The 26,469-nt window shown below is 39.1% G+C and overlaps 1 protein-coding gene across 1 annotated transcript; it reads right to left on the reverse strand.

Moving 5' to 3' along the window:
- Positions 1–17,708: 17,708 nt before the first annotated feature.
- slitrk5b (SLIT and NTRK-like family, member 5b) lies at positions 17,709–24,163 on the reverse strand. Its single transcript, XM_082507258.1, has 2 exons — positions 23,913–24,163; positions 17,709–23,453 (listed from the first exon to the last, which is right to left on the reverse strand). The coding sequence occupies exon 2, from the start codon at positions 23,396–23,398 to the stop codon at positions 20,798–20,800; it is 2,601 nt and encodes an 866-aa protein (XP_082363384.1). The 5' UTR covers positions 23,399–23,453; positions 23,913–24,163; the 3' UTR covers positions 17,709–20,797.
- Between the last annotated feature and the right edge of the window lie 2,306 nt (positions 24,164–26,469).

The following is a 26,469-nucleotide window of genomic DNA, read 5'->3' on the forward strand; positions in this document are numbered from 1 at the left end:
CATTTGCAAAGGGGTCATGGCATTATAAAACTTCGTAATCATGCAAATTCTGGCTGGCACGTCACAAAGAATTTCAAGGTCAGTTTTGGTTTACTGCACTGCAACGGCCCTGAAAGTTTTTTTGTTTTTGTTAATAAAGTGATTTCAAATCCCCATTTTAATACCATTTATGTAAACACTGATGAAGATTGCCACTTTATGGGTGTAAAATTGGCTACCCACACACAAATGATTACAACAAAGTGATAGACATAGCCTATATTTTGTGAATGATGTGACAAAAGCCGGTGTCTTTTTTATCAAAAAAGCATGCAGCTCATGGTTTGTTCAAGTTCCTCTAGAAATAAAAATAGTCTTGGAACCACACATGCTCCTAAGTCATCATATATTCAGCAGCTTGTTACCAAGTATGCCTGTCTGCCTTTTGGCACGAAGCAGGTAGTGCACAGATGACTGTTGCTGCAGGAACCAAGGGTGAGGAGAGCAGTCAGTGAGCTGAGAGATCCAAAAAATTTCCTTTGACCTGAGGGGAACTGGAGACTGGTTATAATTATCTATTGGTGTGACATCTTTTATATTACATGTAGCCTTTTATTTTTATTGTTAATATAAAACATAGATAACTGCCGTGTGAATAATGAACAAAAAAAGCATTAAAGCCAATTGAGTCAATTAAAAAAATATTCGTTTGGAACACCAGATTTTGTGAGTTCTTTAACTGCCACAAGGTAAAAGACATTTTCATTTGTTGCTTTTGAACAATGAAATCATAAAGCCTTAAGCAATATCTACAAATCCAAGAGCTTATAAGCTTCACATTGAATTAAAAGACTGATGTATTTTTTTTACGTGGTTATATGGGTTCACTTATTCTCTTTCAATTAACAGGGCCTAAAAACTTTCAACAAAAGCTGAGTCACAGCACTGAAACTTCAGCCTGACACATATCAGGATTCAGGCTGCTTATCGTGCAGTATGGGTGAAGGTGAGAAGAGAAACAGCTGCAACAAACAGAACAGGAGTTGCAATTTTGGCATGAATCAATGACACCCTTACTTTGGGCGCATTAAGCAAAAGCTCAGTGCACCAACAGCTTATACACAAGGATAAAGATCACTTGCAGGTTTTAAGTATCAAAGTCCTTGAGAGATGTTCAGAATCAGAATCAGAAACTTTATTGTCATTGTCATGAGAACAACGAAATTAAGAATGGTCCCCGATCATTGCATCATCCCTAGCAATATCAAAATATAAATAAAACAATAAAATTCAATAAATAAAATAGATAGAATACTTAAAATACTAATAAGATATAACAGTAAAACATTCACATACATTCCCACACACATGCTTCAGACCGTGCATAGATTAACACAAGAGTGGCGTGATGGACATTTTTTTGTAGTATTCAGATGTGTTATTGCAGTTGGATAACAGCTGTGTTTGAGTCTATTAGTCCTTGCTCTGATTGCCCTGTACCGTCTGCCTGAGGGCAACAGTTCGAACAGGGAGTGGCCAGGATGTGAGGTGTCTTTTATGATGTTTTGGGCCTTTTTAAAACAGTGGGCGTTGTGTAGAACTTCCAGTGTGGGAAGAGGGCAGCCAGTGATCTTTTGGGCGGTGTTAATGATCCCCTGGAGTGCTTTCCTCTGAGCCCCTGTGCAGCTAGTGTACCAGATGCATATGCAGTAAGTTAGAACACTCTCAATGGTGGCTCTGTAGAAGGACACCAGCAGTCTCTGTGTGATGTTATTCCTCCTGAGAATTCTCAGGAAGTACAGTCTCTGTTGGGCCTTTTTCAGCAGCTCGGAGGTGTTCACACTCCAGGAAAGGTTCTCCTCTATATTGACTCCCAGGAAGCGGAAGCTTGCCACCCTTTCTACACAGTCCCCATTTATGAATAGTGGTTGGATCTCTGCCTTTTTCCTTCTGAAGTCTATTATGAGTTCTTTGGTTTTTGAAGTGTTGAGGAGGAGGTTATTGGCCTTACACCATGACGTCAGCTGCTCCACCTCGTCTCTGTACGTAGACTCGTCTCCCTTGGAAATGAGCCCCACCACTGTGGTGTCATCTGCAAATTTCACAAAGATGTTGCTGTGGTGGCGAGGAGTGCAGTCGTGTGTGTAGAGAGAGTAGAGCAGTGGACTGAGCACACAGCCCTGGGGTGAGCCAGTGCTGAGACTCAGGGCTGAGGATGTGTGATGGCCAACTCTGACTCTCTGTCTACGGCCCGAGAGGAAGCTATTGATCCACATGCAGGTGCTGTATGGAAGCCCCAGGTCTTGTAGCTTGGCCACCAGTTTGTGTGGAAGGATGGTGTTAAAAGCTGAGCAGTAATCCACGAAGAGCATCCGCACATAGCTACCATGCTCTTCCAGGTGAGTTAATGCAGCATGGAGTGCTGTGGCTACAGCGTCTTCCGTGGATCGGTTTGCTCTGTAGGCAAACTGGTGTGGATCCAGGCTGCGGGGCAGGGCTGCTGTGATGTGTCTGCGGACCAGCTTCTCAAAGCATTTCATTACCACTGGGGTGAGTGCCACCGGTCTGTAGTCATTCAGGCCGGTGATGTGGGGCTTCTTAGGCAAGGGGACTATGGTGGAGGACTTCAGGCAGAGTGGGACAGTCGCCTGTGCGAGGGATTTGTTGAAAATCCTGGTGAAGATCCCAGCCAGCTGTCCTGCACAATCCCTCAATATTCGACCTGGCACACCATCAAAAGTCAATGAAATTACCAATTAATTATTTATGTGCAAAATGTCCTTCCAAATACTGCTCATCACTACGGTATCATACACATTCAAGTTGAAACTCTTGAACTTTGCAGCAATGCTCTCATTTTGAAAATCTTGTTGTTTCCAGGGCTCACTCTGTTGTTGTGAGTTGGTTCAAAGTTGCCACGTAAAGGATTCAGATAAAGGATGTGAAGGAATCATATACCATTCACATGCCATCTGTTTAACTAGCCAGTGCATTTATCACCATTACTGCTTCTAAATGTGACATTTCTGGTGTCCCATTTGGGCACTTTGACTGAAGAGGTATACATTTTACAATTTACAGTTTTAAATAAATGCTGAAATACTGAAGGCACTTTGTCGCCAAAATATAATGAATGCTGACACCCAAAAGCTTGTGTGCCATTTATCTTTTTGACAAACTTGAACTCCATTTATGTCATGTGTGTTGAAGTCAGTGACAATTTCTGGACCCAGTATATTTAAGGTGGCTGAGTTGAAGATGAAACGGGACTGGCAGAGCTCACAGGGCTGATGGTGGTGGCAGGAGTCACCATGACAAGGAAGGAAGAGGAGCAGAAGAACTGAGACTTGGGAAGAGGACAGAAGCTGTCACTATGTGGAGAAGCTTGGCTGGACTGGCAGGTGAGGTGGTGGAGTAATCTAACAGAATTGTTCAAATGTAAAAAGAAAAAAAAAAGAACAGAAGAAAATGAATCAAGACAAGCAGAAAGACCTGCAGTTTCTATCACTTAGCCAGGAAGAAGCAGAGAGTGACTGAAATGCTGAGTTAGATATACTGCCGGTGATGAGTTAATGAGAATCAAGATACATGGGAGAAGTTTTCTGTCAGTGTTTTCTGCCAAGAGCACTTGGAAGGTTTGACTCTTTTTTTTTTAAGTATTTTTAAAGTTCATCTTAGCACACTTAAAAATGACTGTAGTAACTGTTGCAATGATAATGCATTTTAGTATTATTTGTCTTTGTCCCTAAGGAGTCACAACAGAAGGCTTCACCTCTCTGAGCCTGAGTTCTTTCTGTTAAAAGGCAGTTTTTCCTTCCCACTGTTGCGAAGTGCTTGTAAAGGCAGCTTTCTTGCCACTTTGCTTTTGGTCCAGGTGTGTGGCAGTCTAGTTTTTCCACTGTGTGTACTGTAAAATGTTTACTTTATTTGCTTGATGTTTTGGTGCACTGCCTCTGTGTGGTTAAGAAGCAGAAATCATTCCGTGCATGTTTCTCATCTGCTTTGCTGCAAATAGTTCTTTAACTTGCTTTGGGAAATTCTGGGACACATGATGGGGCCTTTGCCTCAGGCTTGCTAACTAAAGGGTCCACTGACAAACCAACCCATTAAATTGAATCTGCAATTATTTTCCTGAATTATTCTTAGAAACTACAATGAGCCATCCAAGTAATTTGATTGCTTTTGAAAGAAACATTGCAATACGTATTCAGTTGAATTAATGTTTGCAGAGATGTAATGGATTGAACATGTTTGCTAGCAGCATATGCTATTATTTATGTTCTTAAAAATTATTTATGGCATAAAACCCGTGATGCTAAGAGCAATTTATTAACCATGCTTGTTTTATTAATATATATATATATAAATGCAATCCACTATATGAATGGCAGCATCATTATTATCATTGGGAGCTGCCTAAAAATGTCCTGTCAGTAGTGTAGTAGATTAGTATATTAGAATTTTTAATTTTAATTTTTATAAGTTAGTTAAGAATGCTGCACAATTGCTGTGTAAAAGATACCATTCTAAAAACTGGTAGAGAATATAATTTAAAAAGTGAAAAGTTTTAAATATTATTTGAAAAAAAAAAAACCATTTAAAAAGGTTTTTGGCAGGAAGACCTCAGGGCACAGTTCCCCCACTAACAGTAATAGGGAAAGTTGAAGGGAGTCCCATGGCTATGACTCACATAGAGAGAGAGAAAAAGCAGTGCAGGGAAACAAAACAAGAGACAAAAGGAAAGGGATTACAGAGGACACAGAGGCAGAGAGGGGGATGTACAACTAGCGATAATCACTGTGACTGTAAATATTAATGCTGTCATAAATAGAAGGGGGAAATGCTACATAGTGATGATGAAATGTTGCAACATCATGAACTGAAGCAAACATAGAACCCTGAAAGTTTAATCCTACATGTCTGTGATATAAAACCCTTTTCTCTGTTCTCGGCTTCAATGGATGAGCTGTTTGGACTTCAACTTGTGTTTGCATGAGGATAGAATTACAACATCACAAAAGCATCACGGTTATCTGTCTCATGCAATGCACAGGTATATTATTCTTTAGTGGTCTACCACAGATTAATGAACATGCAACCTTTGAGAGGAAATTAAACTTGTCCGCATGCTTTTAAGCATAAGGAAACAATCTTCTGCTTGATGGAAATTCATATTTTAGCATGTAATTATACCCCAGTAACCCTAATAGACACATTTAAAGTGATGCGCTAACAATTGCGTAATGATTAATTATATTATCTTTAACACTGAGGGATCAGGTATTGAGATGTGCAAGGGGGGTAATTACAGAGACAGAGCAGCACACTAATAAACACACACTTGAAAACGCTACACCCACCGCTGCTGGTTAATGAATTCTGTCCTTGCTTGCATTATATCATCAAGAAGTATGCTGCCGTAGACAGTTGATGAAAGGGATAGTGGAATTTAAAATCTTTCCAGTGTTCCAACTTCTATTCTTAAATAAGTGATGAGTTGTACATTGTAGCGCATTCACATTGCTTTGACAACTGCAAAACATTGTGCTCTGCTGCACATTATTGAAGAGCCTTTCCGTTTCATGACCTTGACGTTGTGAGAAATAGAGGATGTAAAGTGTGAGAGTGTATTGTATTGTCGGTGCAGCTCCGTTAAAGGGTAGCCTCAGTTAAATCAAAAACAAGTTGCTTCCTTCCTGAATTATATCCACCTTATCGCCTGATGGCAAGAAATGACTAATGGGCGTTTTGAATGAAGTGGTGTGCAAGAAGGACAATTTTTTTTCCTGCGGTGCAACAGTGGGTGCCAGAATGTTACTGTCGTACTGGAAAATAAATAATGAATAAAATGAGTGGTCAGTCAGCAAAAAGGCCAAAGTGAGCAGTAAATAAGAGGATATAGCAAAAGAGGGGGACAGGTGTCACGACACAACAACAAAACATAAAAAAGGAAGATTTACATTCAAAAAAGAGATTGAAAAAATAATTTTAGGTTAGCTATAAATGTCAGGTTGTATTCCAAAGCTGTCTTGTATTGCACAGACATTTTTTCTGTCAGAATGGGGGGGAGGGGGGGAGTCACTTTTCTTTTTGTTCCCTTACTCTCTGCACGTTCACCAAGCCAATGCAACTTTATAAAATCGCCTGTAAAGCCAGTTTTTTAAAATAGATTTGACTGCATGCAAATCCAGTTACTGACGTCATTCTTAAGGATTGATACGCTGCTGGACCTTTTGATCAGATGTTTTCAAGCTTCTGTCTTTAATGCTTATCAACATATCCTGCTGCTGATTAGGATCCATTCCTGCTTTAATCTGGACAACTTAATTATACAGGAGATGTCAGATTTCCAAGGATGTCAGTGTGGTAAATGCACAATGTCAATATTTGATGTTGCCACCACGAACAGAAAAGTTCAGGTTTTATGAGAGGGGCAGAAACACATGCATGCAAAATGCAGTTCATTCATTTAACATAAAGCTTTTTTTAATTATTAAAAAACATGTTATATTTAAAGATTGAACTATATTGTATATATTTAAGCAATTGACAAAAAATAATAAATAAATCAATACATTCAGAGGTTTATCATTTTTCTTTTAAATCAGCACCTTCAGGGTTTAGTAATGACACACAAAACTGAAGCTTAGGAAGAATAAATAGTATTCCAATGTGGTGAAAGTGCAAAACAAGGGGAAAGCCCAACTTAATATTACCTTACTGTTCTGAATCAAAGCACAAATTACTAGTTCCTTTAAAATGATTATGTTAGTTTAATATGGTGTTTTTTTTTACTCTGTGAACAGCACTAGGAGCCCTCCATAGCACTGTATTTAAGAATAATGAAGGAGTGAAATGTCCATCCATCTTCCTAAACTCAGGCAGGTTCCACCCTGGACAGGTCGATAGTCTGTTGCATGGCTAACACAGAGAGACACACAACCAGTCACACTCACATTCACACCTAGAGCCATGCAATTCAATTCTGTTTCCTCCACTGTACCCTATAGGAACCTATACTACATTATATATTTCCAGTTTTGAAATATTTGATCCAGAGAAACTGCTACTTTTTTCTTTTCCATGTTCTTCTTTTTCCTCTGCAGTACCTGAATTTAAGTTATACCACCCAGTATTTCAGTGATACAGATCCATTATTACCCTTTAAACAGCAAGGTGTACAAAACCTGCTGCTTCCAATCTTCAATCATCCCAGCAGGTGCTGGTTGAGCACAGGATTACCTTGATTAATGTAGTTAATATCCTCTGTTCTAATTATAAAATGTAGTGCGTACTGTAAAAGAAGTGGTGTGTGTTTCTACAGCAGCTACTTTCCACGCTTGACTGTTTTCCTCTGAATGAATGTTGCTTTGATCTGGTAGCCAGTGGCTAGGTGGGGAGTTTAACTGTGTTAAAACTAGTGGGAGAAATCTCGCTGTGGGAACAAGAACCCATCAAGATTGCAATTGCTATCGGCACCGCAAACACTCAAGAGAAGAGGAGGAGGGAATTTAGTTCAGTAATCTGCTCATCTGAGGCCTCGATTCATTCACCGCACAAGATGCTCATCACATCCAGTGACAAGAAAGACATTTGTCTTCTGTTTTTAGCTGCATTTCTGTGTCAAATCTGGAATTTTGAATATGCATGTAAAGCCCCACACAAACTCAGGTGTTTTCAAGTATGCAGGATATGTGATGAATTATTAACAGACATTGTGAGATCTAAAATAGTGCCTTTAAATAATTTACCCAAGCTCTTATGGGTTTCATATTGTAAACTAGTGTAGGGATTGATTTGTTGTCTCACATTGCCGAGGTTTTGCTTTAATAATTACAACAGCTGTTTAAAATGATTGCATTTTAATTTGTTTGCCATTCAGAGAAGCTGAATGTGGTATCGACATAAAACAGCATGTCTTCTGACCAAACAAAATGGTCTCAGCTGCAGCAGGTGGATTTGATGTTCCAAAGTGTATGCAAATATCAATTTTCCTGCCTACTACTTTATGTGTGCAGCAATACAAATCTACTATATTTTCAAAGGGTCTATCTAGAGTCCACAAACTTGCCTTGGGAGACATGTAATCTTAAGGCCTTTTAATTAAAGTGTTCAAAAAATGTTTTTTTTTTTAACTACAGTTCACATCCTTTTGAATTCTTCTTAACATTGTCCTGATTTTTATGTGTTTTTTGGATGTGTGGTGTCAGGCTTGCAGTCACCTCAGTTGCTGTTCGCTGATGCTGCAGTTGCAGATCCAGCTGTGTTCAGGATTCAGCAGGGATTGTCAATGTTCTCTCTTAATGCGCTTTTACCCATTTTAGTGCTAACCTCAGCTATGTGTCATTTTTTTTGTAATAGCCCAGTTATTTTTTGCTTGCTTTTTCTTTTGTTGTTTCATGTGAACAATCATTTCAGTGTCGTGTAGCCTCACACGAGGCAATGGTATTATTGGTCTTTCAGTTGTTTTGTTACTGTTACTTGTTACAGTAATAAGTAACAGTAACAAAAAATGAAAGACCAATAATACTGCCTCGGGAACTGCACCCCAGGAAAAGAACCCTTATTATCTATCTGTCTGTCTGTCTGTCTGTCTGTCTATATAAATACAACTAATTGTGGGCCACTTGAGAAGACAATTTGCACAGAGTGCCCAGTAGGAAGGGGACCTCACTAAATATGACCAGCATTCCAACAACATTGCCCTCTATGGTAATAATAGGAAAAAGTAGATAAAGACAAACTGAGAGCTCCAATAAAACCAAATAAACAAAACAAGACAGGGAAACTCAGTTTAAAATACAAAACACTTGCGTGGTTGTATTTTGGCCAATACAAATACAAGAATCAAGTTAAAACACAATAAAGGTGAAATACAATAAACAAGGTCTAAACAAGACAGCAGCAGGGGAAATCTATAAAGAGTAGAAAAAGAATTGTTTTCCTGGGTCCACCTGACTAGTCCCAAACTTAATGCTGTGATCCTGCTAACCACAGGCAGGCATTTAGCAGCTAAAGACAGTCACAAAGAGAATGAAAAATCAGATTCACAAACATAAGGATTAGACTGTAACAGCAAGAGAGCTTCTAAATGTACTCTAAACACTTTAAATCCATTTTCCACATACCTGCAACCATCACTGCCATCAGCAACCAGAATAAGACCAAAAAGTCAAGACAGATTTATCAGCTACAGGTGCTCCTTATAATCAAGCTCTGCTTGGAGAAATAGATGTCAGGGTTAATGCTGTTCAAAAGCACTACTCAGATAAGAAACATTTTTCAGTAGCAATTCTCCACTCTGCAAACACTACATGTTAGAACAAGACTTGGAGTCTGTAACTGTGATAATCTTTATATGGCTGTGTTTTACGGCAAATGCTACTGAAAAATGCACACAGTGACAATGCTAACATGTCAGTGTTTAACAGGTAAAGTGTAAATGATTGCGCAACACAACACAAAATACATCCGTTAGCTATAATTGTTACAAAGGTGTCGTATGAAAGTTATTGGCTGTCTGTTGAGGCTGTTAGAGTCAATAAATCCACAAATGTCAATTTAAAACCTGTACTCTGGGGGCAAAAACTGCACACACACACAAAAACCACACAGTTCATTAGGATCCATCATCTGAGGACCATGGATGTGTGAAAAATATTAGAGAAGGGGTAGACTGAAGGATTTATAACACTAACATTGCAACCTAGAAAACAATAACACCAGCCTTTTCAAAAATATTCATTATTATCATTTAAATATCCACATTTTCACTCTAGGCTGGAGCGGAAGTGATAATATGAGAGTAATGGTACAGATAGACACTCATATTACTGAAAAAAGAAAGCAAATATACATAATAAACATTTAACAAATGAGAGCCTTTAAGATTTACTAAGATGATGGAGTTTTGAATGTGAGAATATAAAGTTGAGGTTGAAAGCACATACTGTTAAAAAAGTTATTCACAAAAGAGCATGACACACTTCCGGGCTGCTGTTTGTTTAGGTTTTGTGTTCTTATGACATCTTTCCAAGTATTCTAAAAGCATACTCTTTTGTCAAAAAAAAAAAGAAACAATCCTTGTCAAAATATGTGAAGTCTTTTAGTGGTTGACTGGACAAATTTGACACATCTCTTGGGAAATCTTGGCAGTCAACCAACAATAGCCTGTCAATTATCCAGTCAACAGTGAACGACTGAAGTTGTGTCTTACATAAATTGTTATGAGCTTCATCAGTATTAGCAGAGCTGACACATGCTTTCAGAAGGCCTTCTCAGTCTTTTGACTTGTTAAGAGCTGTGTAGCTGCACGATACTTAACACAAAGGAGAAACTTGAAAGAACTGTTTTGATGCACTTGCCACCAGCCTACAGTACACAGCCTTCAGCAAATAAAGCTTCTCAGGGTGGTTAATGAGGGAAGATATGAATGGTCAAATGTAGTTAATGCTGAGGCACTGGGTTAGTACTCTTTGAAGTGCTTCTTTTTGAATATTAATGTTATTCATGACCTATTTGCTTCTTTACTTTATGGAAATTCCTGATGGCCTTGTTGCCCTGATGCATTCATAGACGATATGAAAATGCTGCTGGCACAACAAGAAAATAATTAATAAGGGAGTATATTCACAAAGTTCTTAACAAGAGCACACAATAAGGCAATAACACTGCATTCACTTTCTTTTGGATGTCTGCGCAATTGTGCAAAATTAACATCAAATTCAGGATCTCATTATAGTACAACAAATAAAATTCTGAGTGAAGACATTTGTTTGACAGCTTGTATATGGCAGTACTCCCTGGGGTTCAGTAGATGGTTACCCAACACCCCCACCTTGCCATCTGTCTGGATCCATTGTAGCTTGTTGTAAATGCCACAGGATACTCAGAGGGAAGAGAGACAGAAACATAGAAAAGTGCTTTTAGGAACCACAGTACACCATAAGCCTGTCACGAGAGTTTTGAGTAGTATGCCTTGAACTATACACTGTTTAAAAAATTATCTTCAAGTTTAAATATAAAAGCATCTCAGCCACCAACTTTATTCCAGTGTTCGTGGCACTCACATAAATACGCCTTTCTCAGTGACCGAAATGCACTGAGAAATGCTGTTCGCAAAAATATGATGATGATTAAAATGACGGTGACACCTAATTAAACGTTGGTGCTTGAATTGCTCTTACATTTCGTACCAAGTCAGGTTAAGTACAAATAGCTCAGAAACTGCAACACATGGATAAAAAAAGAGATGAAAACAGAATAATATCTAGAAGGTGTTTACATTTTTTTCTATGAAACAACTTGAAGAGAACAGTGATCTAAGTGGACACTAGCCTGTGTCTGACATGCCAGGGGTTATGTTGCAGTTTTTTTAAGCCATGCCTCGTGCTGTGAAATTACTGAACCAGATGCCAAAAGAACATGTGGAGATGAAGGCCACAGTAGGTTCTCCTGTCACCCATAGTGTCTAGTCAACTGCAGTGTCCTTGAGCAAGATCAGTGGGTGTAGCATTAGTTGACCCTGTGCCAGAGCAAAATATTGCAGTTTCAGTACTTATTAGCTCTTATATGACCCATCCTTATATTGCCTGATTTCACTTTACAGCTTGGTTATAATTAAAGAAGACATGACTCTGTAAAAGATTCAGGAAGCCCCCTCATCCATGCAATTTGCACCAGATAAAGCAAAGATGCTCTACGCAAGTCATTTTACTACCCTTGAACCCAAATCTACAGCTACTTGTGCTCTACCTTTAAGCACACTGCTGAGATAGGAGGCTGTTAATTGCTGCTGTGTGCCATACTTTTTTTTCTTTTTCTTTTTTCATGCTGTATATCAAGTTTGCTCTGTGAGTCCACAAAACCTCGATATTATGCATAAAAAATTAGAAATGCAATGTTGAACAAACATGACTTAGAAATTGGGATTATGTGTACATTATATGTCCAACCACAATTTAAATATGGATGCTGTGCAAAAAGTTGATAAAAACAGATTGGAGTGATTTCCAAATATCAAAGCAATAATTCATTTACATCAGAACTGTCAGGGCTCTGTGTGCAGGTGGATGGAGAGGTGGATCCAAATGCAGGATTCAGACACTAAATTGAAACTCAAAAACCTCAGCTTTATTGCTGGTGACAAAACAAAACATGAACTGACACTGAATCACTAGAGACTGAAACACACAGGCAAGTCTGATGGTACGACGTGACAGTGAGCACAGGAAAACACGGGGCTAATTTACACAGGGTGGTAATCAGGGAATGGGCAACAGGAGGGAGACACAGCTGGGAGAAATAGGACTAACAAGACAGGAGGAGCAAAGCTGGACACACTGACATAAGACACAATCCTACAAAATAAAACAGTAAGCATGAAACAAATCACAAAAATGCAGACTACACTCCAGAAGGCTGACTGAAAGAATATAACACATGAAACAGAGACGACAGTGACTTGAACTAAAGGCCAGAACACCAAGTAATGTAAAAGGAACAAAACCAAGAATAACCCTAAATGCAAAAACACAACTCAAAACCCCAACAAATCATATGTTTAGAAAAACAAAATAGAAACAGAAAAAGCTGGATCAAAATTGACCCAGAACCGTGACAAGAACAAAGAAAACATGGCAAATGTTCACACTGAAGAAAAAAACAAATAAAAAAAGCTCATTTTGAATTTGATGGCAGCAGCAGGTCTCCAGAGATTTGAGTGAGGGCCATGTTCACCACTCTGTAGCATCCCAACTTCTTTTAACAACACTCTGTAGAAGTCTGGAAGTGCAGAGACCAGATGATGGAGTTCTGGGAGAGGAATGGTGTGCTGTTCAACAATCCTGGGTCTTCATTGCATATTTTGCATTTCGTGATGTACCAAATATTTTCAACTGGTAAAAGGCCCGGACTGCAGGCAGGCCAGCACCCAGACTCTTCAACCACAAAGCCATGCAGCATGTGCTTTTGTCTTGCTGCAATATGCAGGGGTTTCTGTGAAAAAGAGGTAACCGAGAAGAGAGCTGCTCTAAAACCTGTATATATATATATATTAAAAAAAAACACCCAGCACGCCCCTGCGGGCGGTTTATCCTTCAAGCTCGGGTCCTCTACCAGAGGCCTGGGAGCTTGAGGGTCCTGCGCAGTATCTTAGCTGTTCCCAGGACTGCGCTCTTCTGGACAGAGATCTCCGATGTTATTCCCGGGATCTGCTGGAGCCACTCGCCTAGCTTGGGAGTCACCGCACCTAGTGCTCCGATTACCACGGGGACCACCGTTACCTTCACCCTCCACATCCTCTCGAGCTCTTCTCTGAGCCCTTGGTATTTCTCCAGCTTCTCGTGTTCCTTCTTCCTGATATTGCTGTCATTCGGACGGACCTATGGATTCTTCGATATATATATATATATATATATATATATATATATATATATATATATATATATATATATATATATATATATATATATATATATAGTCCAGAGCACATCATGTTCATGTTTTCCAAAAAGAATTTCAAAATTCAATTTCTCTGATCACTGAACAGTTTCCACTTGGCTTCAATAAATCTTAAACAAGCTTTGTCCCAGAGATGAAGTTGCTTTTCTGGATCACATATGTTTTTTCATTGCATGACAGAGCTTTAACCTGCATTTGTGGATGGCATGGTGAACCGTGCTCACTGACAATGATTTCTGGAAGTGTTCGTGAGCCCATGTAGTGATTCCCATGCAGAATCATTCCTGTTTTTCATGCAGTGACAGAAGTGAAGATACTATTTTTATACCTAATCATGTAATTGACCTGTTACCAATTAACTTAACTAATTAACTGTAAAATGTTCCTCCAGCTGTTACTTCTTTACCCCCCCCCCCCCCCCCCCCCTCCTCCCATCTTAATATTTTTGTGGTGTGCTGCTGCCAAATTCAAGCTGAGTTAATATTTTCCATTTAATAGCACAATGTATTACAGTAAACAGCTGACATATTTTCTGTTTTTCACTCTGAACAAAATATGGGTGTATGAGGTTTACAAATTATTGTATTATTTTCATTTAAATCTTAGCGTCCCAACACTTTTAGTTGTGACTTGTAGTGTCTATTCAGCTGCAGTGTTACTCAACAGGAACAGCAGCTCGTTGTATTTGACCCTTTTCCACGGCAAAAATATTGGAATTTGAATGAAGATTAGCTCTTATATTGCCCTTGCTTATATTGCTTTGGGTTTGTGGCTCGGTTATAATGAAACAACATCAAACTATGTCAAAGATAACACCAAATAAATGGAAGATAAACCACAAAAGTCAGTTCATTACCCAGGCTACTTGTGCTGTACCTCTAAGCATAATGGTGAGATAAGAGGCCTTTGTACCAGCTGGTAATGTACCCAGCCTTCATACTGCAGATCAAGTCTCTTTTGAATTGTCCACAAAACCTTGACATTATGCATAATAAAAAAGAAAAATCCAGTGATGATTTAACAGTTCTGTTGCAAAAGAGAAGCATCTCAGTGGGAATTCATCATTTAAAGAGATTAAAATCTGAGCACAGCCTTGTGACACTAATTTTCTAATGTTTAGCTGTTATCACTTTATAAATCTTGAAGGTTTGCATTAAGGGTTTAATTATGGATTGAATGTTAGCCTATTAGAAAGAATGCATAACTGGAGTAATATTACACACAGTTATTAAGTGCACTTTTTAATGTGATGTTTTTCTGTCCAAGGAGAAATATGCAAAAGGCATACGGTACGTGAGAGGCCTTAGTCTTTTCAACGTTAAAAATGTTTGATCTGATTCACTGTTACTCATCAAAACAAACTAAACAATCACACATTTAAAGGCAAGGGTGAGCTACTTCCCCCAGCTGTCTATTTGACTCGATGGCATGGTCAGGAAGGAGAAGAGGGAAATATGCAGCAGTGAAGAAGTACATCTGCATTTAAATTCAGAGTGCCACAGTACATGGACAATCTATAATAGTCCACTCACGCATCATAGAGCTCCATTGAGCAGTTTCACAGCCAAGTCAGATTTATCTTGACATTTTAAATTTTGGAAGTGTGACACATCTAGAAGAGACTGTATAAAATAATCATAAATGTGATTACAAACCGCTTTAGCTGAGAGAATGTGTGTTTTCCATTTAAAGCAGACCAGACTGTAAATAAAATGCATAATCTTGCCCTACAGTTTTGTTTGAATGGCTTCTGTAGAAGCAAGTGTCTGATCTTAAGAACATTACCATTGTTCAGACACGGATGCTTTTTCACTGTGAGGTTTATGTCTCTCCTTCTCCTCAACTGAAGGAGGATACATGAACAGGGCCCTTTCAGGTCACATCTTTTTCAAATCACTGGGAGACGTTCTTGTAGTGGCTCATGCTGGTGTGCTGCATTTAAATAAATGTATCACGAAACCAACAAACAAAAAGAAGATGTTTCAGTATAGTGACATACTTCATTACATAATAAGGGATATTCTCAATGGCTTGTGTGTTGTTGCTATAAATTACAGGTCAACAAGCATGCCATTCTCTTATAGCAATTACAGCAGCACTTCAGGCCAAGATATAGAGGAGGACATGCCCTTGATGCAATGAAGAGCCAAGAGGAGAAGGGGCTGGAAAAAAAGAAGTGGTTGAATATCGGGGCACAGACAGAGGTTAATGTGAGATGAGCCACTCTGCAGGCAGCAGAAGTATGCAGTATGTTTGGGATTGAAGGAGAAAAACACGATAGTCAGAGGAACCCACATTTAAAAAGTGCATTAATTTTAATTTGTTTTGTTTTGGCAGGAAATCTCAGAGAATTATATTATGCATACAGCCAGCAAGTCTGGCATTGTTAGAATTCAAGAGCTATGAAAACCTCCTAAAAACATAAATTCACTGTTTTCACAGGACCGGATTTTAGCTCGCCCATTGCCAAAGCTTTTCTCTTCTCTTGATGTAAAATATCACTCTTCTGTTTAGTGTGAATACTATTAATGGGAGGATGAGGGAGGATTTTGTCACTTTTCTTAGGTTGGCAGTCGTAAGCCTGGATAAACCCTCATAAATATTAGCCTGTCTCAGACATACTGTTTCCAGTTGTTGCAAATATACTTGCAATACCAAGCAAAATCTGGGCTTGTAAATATCACCTTATCCCACCAACAGCATGCCATTTCTTTAGAAGTCAGTCTAAAACGGACATTACCCTGGCATACATTATTAAACAGCACGTTGGACATAGATAAATGGCAGTTTATGTTCGAGAAGGAATACATCAATTATTTCTAAAGACCTTTAGTTTGGTGGTGAGTTGTGTGAAGCTTTTTTTTCTAGACAAAAATGCTGAAAGATGAAAAGAGAGGAAAAAGGTATTGCCACGTTGGTAGGCTAAAGTCCTTGAGGCAAGCATGAATACACTCTGAGTCAATAATTTATGCGCCTAGACACACACATTCCAATCCACGCACAGACATACAAAGTGTGTGTTAGAGAGAAAAGGAGCATTGCTGCAAATAAGACTGAAAAATCTTCTGGGACAGAAACACAGAATGAGAGCAACAACTGAAAACCACACAAAAGGTGAGAGATTCAAATCTTCACCATCAAAGAAAAAGGAGCCCTGAATCAGTTTCCTATCAAGTTTGCTTCCCTGATGGAAGATAGCAAAGGTTTTTCCTTTGGTGAATGCTTACAGTCATATGCTGCCTTCACAGTGCCTGACACATCTCTTCAAGCTTACATAATGTAGATCTGCCCTAATTTCCCCCTGCCTCACAAAAACTGGAGTCTTCAAGCAGCTAAGAAACATAACACCATCAGTCTGACAAATGGCGTCAGTCAAACGCTGATCTGTTGTTACTCGTCTTATTAGAACTGACAGTTTTCAGTCACATTTTTTGTCTGTCAGTTATGGTTAAATATAATGCAGCAGCACATGTATCCTACAAATCACCTTTTGTCTATATGCACAAAGGTGTGCAATTTAGAGATGTGCGCAAGACACAATTCACTTAAATCTCAACTCTTTGAGTTACAAATGTGTTCAACTCTGTGCTGACATTGTACCTCTTGCTCTAGATTGTTTTTCTGTGTCAGGTAATTGGATGTTTCCATGGATACTGGGCTTCCAGAAAGCTATTTCTGCAAAGTGTATAGTTTCTCTGCTAGTATAGGGATGCAGATGTGTTCATATTGCAGTTACTGTAAGAATTTCTTTTTTTTTAGCATTAAACACAACGGCGGCAACACAACAAATACATTTTTTGCTGCTGCGAGAAGCTCAGTGTCAAACATTTTGTAGTCAAACATGTACAAGAAACTCTAGTTTTGCAATAGCACCGAAGGCTTATTTTGGCACTGCTATTTGTGCAGCTGTCATAATCCTTTGGGGCATCTGATAAGCATTTATAGATGGCATAATTGATCATTTAAGCAGTTAGTTTAAATAGCTTTGAATGTGACTGAGTAATCCTAAGGCATTGTGAAGTAATAAATATTCCATCTTGGTGTTGATTATATAACATAGCCTTCTCGTTATTTCCAATTTGTCCGAATGAAACTATGACACCTCTTGATCGAGACATTTGAATTAGATATAACAATTTTAGCAAGAAGAGAAAAAAAGGAAAAAAAAACTGCCAATAGCTTTGCGCAACACTTTCTCTCCTCTGTGTGCACTATGACATTTGCTGCAAAGAACATGGTTTAAAGGGTGAAGGGAAAACAAACACGAGTGTATCAAATGAATGCATATGTTTTATTCATTAGCTAGCAACTAAAGAAACAGCACATTGTAGATATATTTACCCCACATATTCCTAGTTGTACTGTGTTTTTGCTTTTCAAAAAAAGATGCAAGTTTGCATGAAAAGGCTGATGAAGTGTTCTATTTACAAATCAAAGGTTTACACAGGAAATCACTGTTTCATATGAAAAACAAACACAATCGAATAAGACACTGACTTCACCGTGTCTTCTTTGCAAACTGAACATTTGCACATATACACAGGACAGTCACATTTCAATTTAACACAATTTTGGATGATCAATATTTGTAGTCTTACATGTGACAAAAAAAATCTGCATTTGGTCAAGGATTACAAAAATCTGAACAAGAGAAAACAGATTACAAATTTCTGTTATATACAGCAGATCCTGTTGTTCGATTATGCAGTTTCTTTTTTGCAAGATTCTGTAAAAAAATAAATAAACCAAAAATATATATATAAATAAAATAAAGTATGGAATCTCCCACACAATACATTTTCCTTTTAATACTGGATTATCCACTCTTTTGTCGCATTAGTTTGGGATGTAAAAACTGACACGTGTAAAAAAAAAGTTGAAACACAATCAATTAAATGCCAGCCACTGTTCACAACACAAACATTTTTTGTGGATCAGTCTGTGCATGTCTGCAGTTTTACATTGTTTTCAACACTGACTCACAGCAACGTAGTCTTTAAAAACAAACCTGCTGTGTAGGTACATGCTTTTTTATTTTCTGTGCAGACTTCAGTTCATTTGTTCTGCTGAATTTCTAAAGCACAGAGACAGGTCAGGTGACAAAAGAATCACAAAATGACTGAACACGTGAAAGGCAACAAACCCAGACTGTAAACAGCATGGTAAACAGCATGACTAATACTGCAGTGTAATATTTGGTGACATGCAGACCAGGTCCAGAAACACCATGTCCTGTAATTAGCTGAATTAAAATGACAGGTTCCGTGCATAATACTGCATATGATGTGAATTTGCTGCATGTTTGCAGGGAAAGTCACATTTCTAGGCATTCGCTATTGACCCAGAAACTGGTTAGGTGGCGTTATGCCTACATGATGTGTTTAGCTTCCTTTAGAGCATTCAAAATTTTATGCATTTTATCCATTCAATCGCTGCATTCATTTGTTGTGATTTTCAGTCTAATAATGCTAAAGCACTTGCAGATTTTTACACAGTTGTTACACTAACCATCAATCCCTCCCTAAGAAAGAGACAAGCAGAGACTGCTAATTGCAGAAAAACTGTCTAATTTCTTGTGACCCCGAACCGAACAAATGAGACAAACAATGCCAAGCAAATCCACTCAGTATTCCCCTAAAAACACATGTAATTAAAAATATATTACTTTTGCGAATAAATGAATTATCCAAAATGTGGCACAAAAGTACCTCTGAATATTCATGTGTGCTGAATTCCAAATGAGGAGTTATGGGATGTGATAGTATTATTAAATTTTGTGTTTATGGATGCTTTTGGTGACGGAGGGGTGAGCAGTGGGCAGGTTTGCAGAGATTGTCTAAGGATAATCCATATCTATGCATAGTGCAGTGCAAGAGTTTTTGACAGATGTAATCTTTATGTATGAAATTATTAAATCTATTTCTATGGCTATATGCACACTACTACATTGTGCATTTCAGAAAGTGACATCATTTTTGACCTGTAAAAGTCATAGTGCATTCTTTTTTTATATAAAATAAAACATAATAAACCAAATAACTGACAAAAAGCTCGATAACCGTATTTGTTTGCATAAGAATTTGAAGTTACTCAAATGTTTATAATGTATGAGCCTAAGGCCAAAACACTGAAAAATCTGAACTGAGTTTCAGATAGAATACTTTGCAGATATATCTCATTGTATTGTAAATTCACTCAAATGTGTTGTAACTGGGATACTACAGTAGACACATTCTGACAATTACAGTAAAGAGTTATTATAGGTTCAATATTTCACAGGACTGTGTTTTGATGTAAACTATATGTTATTCTTTGTGGACTGCTTTGGTAGTGGTACACGTACGTAACAGATGAAGGTGTAAGCGTGTGTTTATGTAAAATGCCAGACACACTGTTTGCACACATTTGTAACACATGACAAACATTGGCAGTTAAAGCTCATTTTCTTTCCTTTACAATACACCTGAATACAGTTATGAGTATAATGTTTTAGTTACAACATTTTTGAGCACAATTACAATGCATTAAATTTAACTCCAGCCCAACATGCTTTCATGATCATAATCACTTAGTGCTGTCAGGCTGGAGATAGGTAGTCTTTGAGGGATTTCACTGTACTGGTTCAGTTCAATACATTTGTAGGATATGAATTATTGTGATTATTCTCTTTAGAACCTCCCAACAAGTGAGCTGCGATTTATGAGTCTCATAATCTGTGGTTTGAAACATTACTTTAGAATTTATTCCATGATCTAATGCATTAAATATTATCACCTCCGAGCTGTGACTCCTCGAGGACTGCATAGCTAAATGGGTCTGGCTCAGTGCTTAAGTGACTTTTGTCTACCTAAAAGGTCAACTTCATGGCTATAAATCTATTTGCAGGACAAATTTGTTTTAGTCCTATGCACGTGTTTCATTTTGAATAAATTTGAAAAGGCAGAACTGGCAGCAATACATGTATCTGTGACAAAAAACCTGGTTTATTTTGGGACAAGTACATGTCGTCTGCACGGTTCATTAGCACTCATAAAATGAAGCTAATTTGGGAGTTAAAGCTCAGTTAAAGCTCCAGGATAGAGATGAGTCATATGAGCCCTGAATCTGTGCTTTCTTCTTTATATTTTTAAAATTAAACCAAACTGTTAAACAAAACAGGGATAAAGTGTTAAGTGATCATTTAAAATGAAGCGTGTTGTCTTTTCTTGCTCACTTCTGTTAGGCATGACTCCGAGAAGTGCACGCTGTAACTCCCAATGCACTGTACTAAAGTTGAGAAAATAATTATGCCTATTTTTTAGGACATGTTACGACTCCTGATTAAAATAGATACATCACAGAAATCCGTCCAAGTCTCTTAAAACTGTGTGAATGTAGTTCGTTTTTCAAGAACCTCCAGGTAATCTGGGTCAATGTGAAGCTTTGCTTTCAGTTCCCAGTACTCACTCCTGTTCGGCTCCACATAAACAGTACTTGGCGAAGTACAATACAGTATTGTCTGTTGTATTCTTTCAGGGGGAACATACTGATGCCTCGCATCAAAGTCTGTGGCATACTGATTTGATGAATGTGCTGTATGTCTGCATGGCAATGTATTGCTGTAGCGTGCGTGCTTGTCAGGCTCAAGCACATCCCTGTAGAAGCACGGGTCATTTTGGTGAGGGGTGGAGGGCTTGTTAAGAGGCTCTGGAGTGGTGGCACTGTATTCTGAGCTTATTACATTACTGGCTGGCTCTTCATCCGAGTTACCCAGAAAAGCGCCACTCAACTCATCAAAGTCTCTAAATCCGTCCGCTGATTTATTGTCCGCTGGGGTGTGAGCAGTGGTTCTGCATGAAGATTCTGTAGGAGGTGGGATGTACTCGTACACATGTCCGCTGGAGGTCCTGACTTTGGGGATGGATCCTTTTTTGTAAAGGCCATATTCCATGTTGAGAGAGCTAATGCAAGCATTCATTGAGTTATTCTGCTCATTTTGACTCTTTTGACGTCTCTTTTTCATTGCCACAAACAGCCCTGCAGCCACAAACACAGACATAATGAACATGAGGAGAAGGGCAAGAATCATCACAGATAAAGGAATGGTGCTGTACTGAGTGTCAGAGCCCAAGGATGTTTCTATGGTGATAGTGCTTCCAGGAAAAGATTCTTCAGACGGTGGAATCATGGAGGCAAGTATATCAGAGTTATTAGGGCAGAAATTAGTCGTCTTAATGTATCTCATATCCTCTCCAGCTAGTTTCTTAGGAGATCCACAGATGACATTGTTTACAACTGTGCCCGTGCTGAGCTGCTCCAGCCACATCTTCAACTCCAGTATGCTACATGAGCAATCCCAGGGATTCTCAAACAAATCAACTTGTACCAGTGCTGTAAGCTGATCTAGCACACCCCTGACTGGCAGATATCGAAGATGGTTGTTGCGAAGATTTAGTCTGGCTAACGTCAGGCCAGTAAACGTTCCCTCTGGTAAAGTTTTCAGTAGGTTATTGTTTAGAAATAAAAGCTGAAGCTTAGGTACATGCTGAAAGGTGTCAGATGTAACCTCTTTAATTACATTATATTCTAAATACAAGAACTGCAGGCTATCTAATCCATAAAATATATCAGCTGGAAGATGATCTATTAAATTACCATTAAGGTATAGTCTTCTAAGATTTGCCAAATCAGCAAAAGCTCTGTCATGTACTTGGGCTATTCGATTGTTACCAAGATGAAGCAAGTCTAATCCAGTTGCATCAATAAAGTCTGATCTGCGAACCACAGTGATGTAATTCCCAGTGTAATACATCTTTTTGGGATTGTAAGGTTTGGGATTTAAGTCGGAGATCTGCTCGATCTTTCGCTCCTGACAGTTCACGTTCAGGCCAAGGTCTGAAATTTGAAGATTGCACGTGCAGGCTGTTGGGCAATCTAAAGGCACAGGGGATTTGGTCTGATATGAAATAATTTGGCCATAATTTTGTGGTTTATTGGACGAAATGCGAGCTGTGGGTCTTGATTTTAATTTGGCTGACTGTCGAGGTCCCTTAGTGGGTCTTGATGAGGACCGTGCGAACCCAGATGAAGCGAAGGAGGCTGTAAGAGCTGGCGTGGTTCTATAGTATGCATCGGTGCTCAAATGCGGCAGGGGTGGCATCTCATATTCAGCAATGGCTCTCCTCGGGCACAACTCTTGTTTTGAAACTTCATCAAGGTCTCTCCCGTGAAGCCGAAAAGGGAACTCACAGACAACATCCCCAACTAAAGCTGTGTATGATATGCTCTCGAGCCAGGTTTTAAGAGCAATCAACTCACAGGAACAGTTCCACGGATTCTCCTCTAGCTGCAACTCCACAACACTGTTCATGTGCTCCAGCAGACCTGTGTAGGGAAGTACTTTGAGCTGATTTCCCCTTAAGTCTAAGTGGGTCAATGGTACATGCGTGAAAATGTTTACGGGCAGGGCAGATATTAAATTGTCATTTAGAATCAGGACCTCCAAATGTCGAAGTCTGCTGAAGGCATTTGACACAATATGAGTGATATAATTATAATCAAGTTGTAGATATTCCAGACTATCAAGGCCAAAGAAAAACTCTTCCTTCAAGGCATCAATTTTGTTATTGTTGAGATGTAATCGTTTTAATTCCTGCAGTCCATTAAAAGCTCCTGCTTCAAGATCAGATATTTCATTATTTCCCAGATGTAATATTGTAAGTCCTTTGTACTCAGCGAAATCATTGGTGGATAGCTTTTTCAAAAGATTTCCAGTAAGCAGCAGATGATACTGGGAGAAGTACACTGGGCTTATGTCTGAGAGACTTTCAATTCCTCTGTTTTCACAGCTCACTGTAAGCACCCCTTCTCTCTCCTCACAGGCACATAGTCCTTGACATATTTCTCCATAATGGCTCAACATCTCAACAGTGCACACTGACGTTGCACTCAGCAAAACATATGGAATCCAAAGATGCATTTTCCTGCAAATGACGGCCAAGCTCACAGTCCTGCTAAGGTATCCTCAATGTCATCTAGAAATAAAAGACAGGATGATGTAAAACAGGCGGGCTGCGATGAAAGCAACTTCTAAACAAGAGAGCTCTAGTCGGCATGAGTCAAAGCTTTGATTGCTGTTACCCAGAGGTAACTTCTGTCTTTGTGCCTGCTGATTTAAAACGGCTAAAGAAAAAAAGAAAAAGAAAAGAGGAAAAAAAGAAGGAAAGAAAGAAACTCCTTCAAGCTATGTCAAACAACAAAAAAGCAAGGTCAAAGGAAGACATAAGCACAAACAATAGTCTAAATCCACTGCGAGGGGGGAACCCATATCATACTTGCTTGTTAAGACCTGAAGTGCTGTTAAATAGGCTGCCGATTTAAATGCAAAGCTTTGCAAATTACAGAAGATTAGCAGAAATTCTGTATGACAGCGCCTTGCCTGAGAAAAGATAGCCTTCATAATTTCTGTGTAACTCTTGGTAGGAAATACATACCTCGCGCACATTGATGAAGATGTAGGCTCGCTGGGTATTTCGGCGCGTCTTTTATTTTTAATCCGTCAAAACGAAATAGGAAACGGGCGCTATTGTACGCGAGCACGTTCGTCGTCACTAATGCGGGATGAAAGAAACGCTGATCAACCATAACTGTCAAATGATTTTTTTTCCCGACCCACGCTGTTCCTGTAGACACAGCTATGCTTGGTCACAAAGTTGCTTATTCTCTCTCTCCCCCTCCCTCTCTCTCTCCCTCCGTGGACGCTCAGGCACACGCGCACTGAGTCGCACTCGGTGGTCGGGAGGATGTCAAGTCATTTCATGCACAAGGAATCAGCTCACTGGAGCATTATACCGAGATACAGCCCCCAAAAGATGTTGACCTAAAAGATGTTCCAAAGAAAAAAAATAAAGAAAAAAATCTAAATATATAAAACAAACGATGTCACCGCGCTAGGCGTGGCCCCGTGTTCAAACCGTTTTTTTGTTATTCATGCTCAGAACAAAACCCTCACCGGGATGCCAAGTTACATCAGCTTTTCATAATCTGTCAATCCCATAATGGCAGGTGGCTTTCCAAAAACACTGTGTTAGTTTTCCCTCTGACGTCCCAGCTGCTATATTTGGACATCACACCCGGAGACGCGGTTGATGAAGACACAGGGTGTCTTGCAAAGTGCTCGACTGATCAGCTTTCTGTCCATATCACTTCTGTCAGTGAGAGGTACGGGGCTGTTAGATTTTTATGCTTTAAAATATTTTGGCAAAATTCAGGTCACAGCATGAATGAACTATCACAGTAATCCCATTTCAGCTCTTTGAAACACCAATGAAGTGCTTATGTGATCTGTGCAGAGCAGTCTTAATAAAAACCATGCCATTGGCCATCACTGCATGAACACACTGGGACTTTGCCACTTTTGGGATATGTAACTATGATCCCACACCTGCCAGTAGAGAGCTTGAAAATTAAAGAATATATCATTATTCTTAAATTATTCTTAAATTTGATGTGATACTTACTCTGTTTGGTGAAAGCTGAATGGCAAACTATGAGTCACACAGAGCATGAGTCATTGTCCTCACTGACTGTGTTTTCACCTAGCTTTAATGAAAACCAAACAGTTCTGGAACGAGTTCTCACACCGCTATAATTAAGAGTGAATTATTCATTTCTCTCATTTTAATTTATCAGATGTAGCATCTGAACTGGTGGCACATGGTGCGTGCAAAATTTCATGTTAGTTTAGAGATAATGCACAGGATAAAGAAAAAGACCTGTCATGGCCTTCTCAACCTGATGCAGTGCCATTCATGTGGAAACATGTCAACTATCATTGCATACTGCTGTATCCTCATGGAGCTATATCCATCATCCTCCCCACTTGGCTCTTGCTCACATGGGAGGAGAGCAGGCACATCAGGGACAGTGCCTGTGGCTCATATTAAAGAGTATGAAGGCTGCATTCAGTGTTCGTGCAATTCATTTGTGCGTCTGTTTCCTATGCCTTCAGAGGTTTTCTCCTTATCCGAGGCTAGGCCCTCAGCATTAGCTAAACCCCATCATTATACCACTATTTCTGAATAAATTAGCATTTATGTTAATTGATGTATTGTGCAGCTGACTTACATCATATTACACTAAAAAAGCCATATATTCAATATACTTTCAAATGAATGTGACTTTGTGTATTTGCATTTTGTTTATGTTCACGCATATGTTTACACTCCTTGCACTATGATAATTAATTTCTGTCCATGGTCACAATGTGTAGAGGGAGCACGAGGCACACACACCACATGATATGAGGCTCATTTAATATCTCTCCAAGTCTTCCATGACACTGAACATAATCTTCACCAACTGGGAGCAGAAAACAGTGTTCTCCCCTTGCACCCTCTCCCCCTCCAAACACACACGCACACACACAGGCACACACACACACACATGCACATACACAGAGAATCAGCATTACAAATAACTGGAAGAAAAGGATGATGACTAACAATGTGTATGTGCTCCAAGGTCAGAAATACACAAACAGAGTTGGCGCCGTGCCACAGAGCATGATGGGTAGTGCTTCTGATGTATGTTCCTTACAGATGGAGCACCATACTTTGTCATCTGTGTCCAGCTGGAGCATACAAGAACATTCGGTATCCCAGTGAAATGTTCTGCCTTTGTCTGGCAGAAGCGTTTCTGTCAGGACTCTGACAGGCCTTTGTTACAACAGAAGGGACGTTACATTACAAACAGCTAAACAACACTGACTTTTTTTCAGGATTGTTATGCAAGTATAGCAGATCAAGGCAAACAAGTTCAAACTGAGCATCAGAATAGGGAAAGAAGGTGATTTAAGTGACTTTGAAATTAGCATGATTTTTGGATCCAGATGGGCTGGTTTGAGCATTTCAGAAACTGCTGATCTACTGTACTGGGATTTTCCATGTTGAGGGTTTACAGAGAAAGGTTCGCAAAATTAGGGGTGTCAAATTATCGCGTTAATTGCGATTAATTAATTACAATGCTATTTAGCGCGTTATGTTTTTTAAT

The sequence above is a fragment of the Aulonocara stuartgranti genome, assembly GCF_965226115.1.
Source record: "Aulonocara stuartgranti genome assembly, chromosome: 16".
Lineage (NCBI taxonomy): Eukaryota > Metazoa > Chordata > Actinopteri > Cichliformes > Cichlidae > Aulonocara > Aulonocara stuartgranti.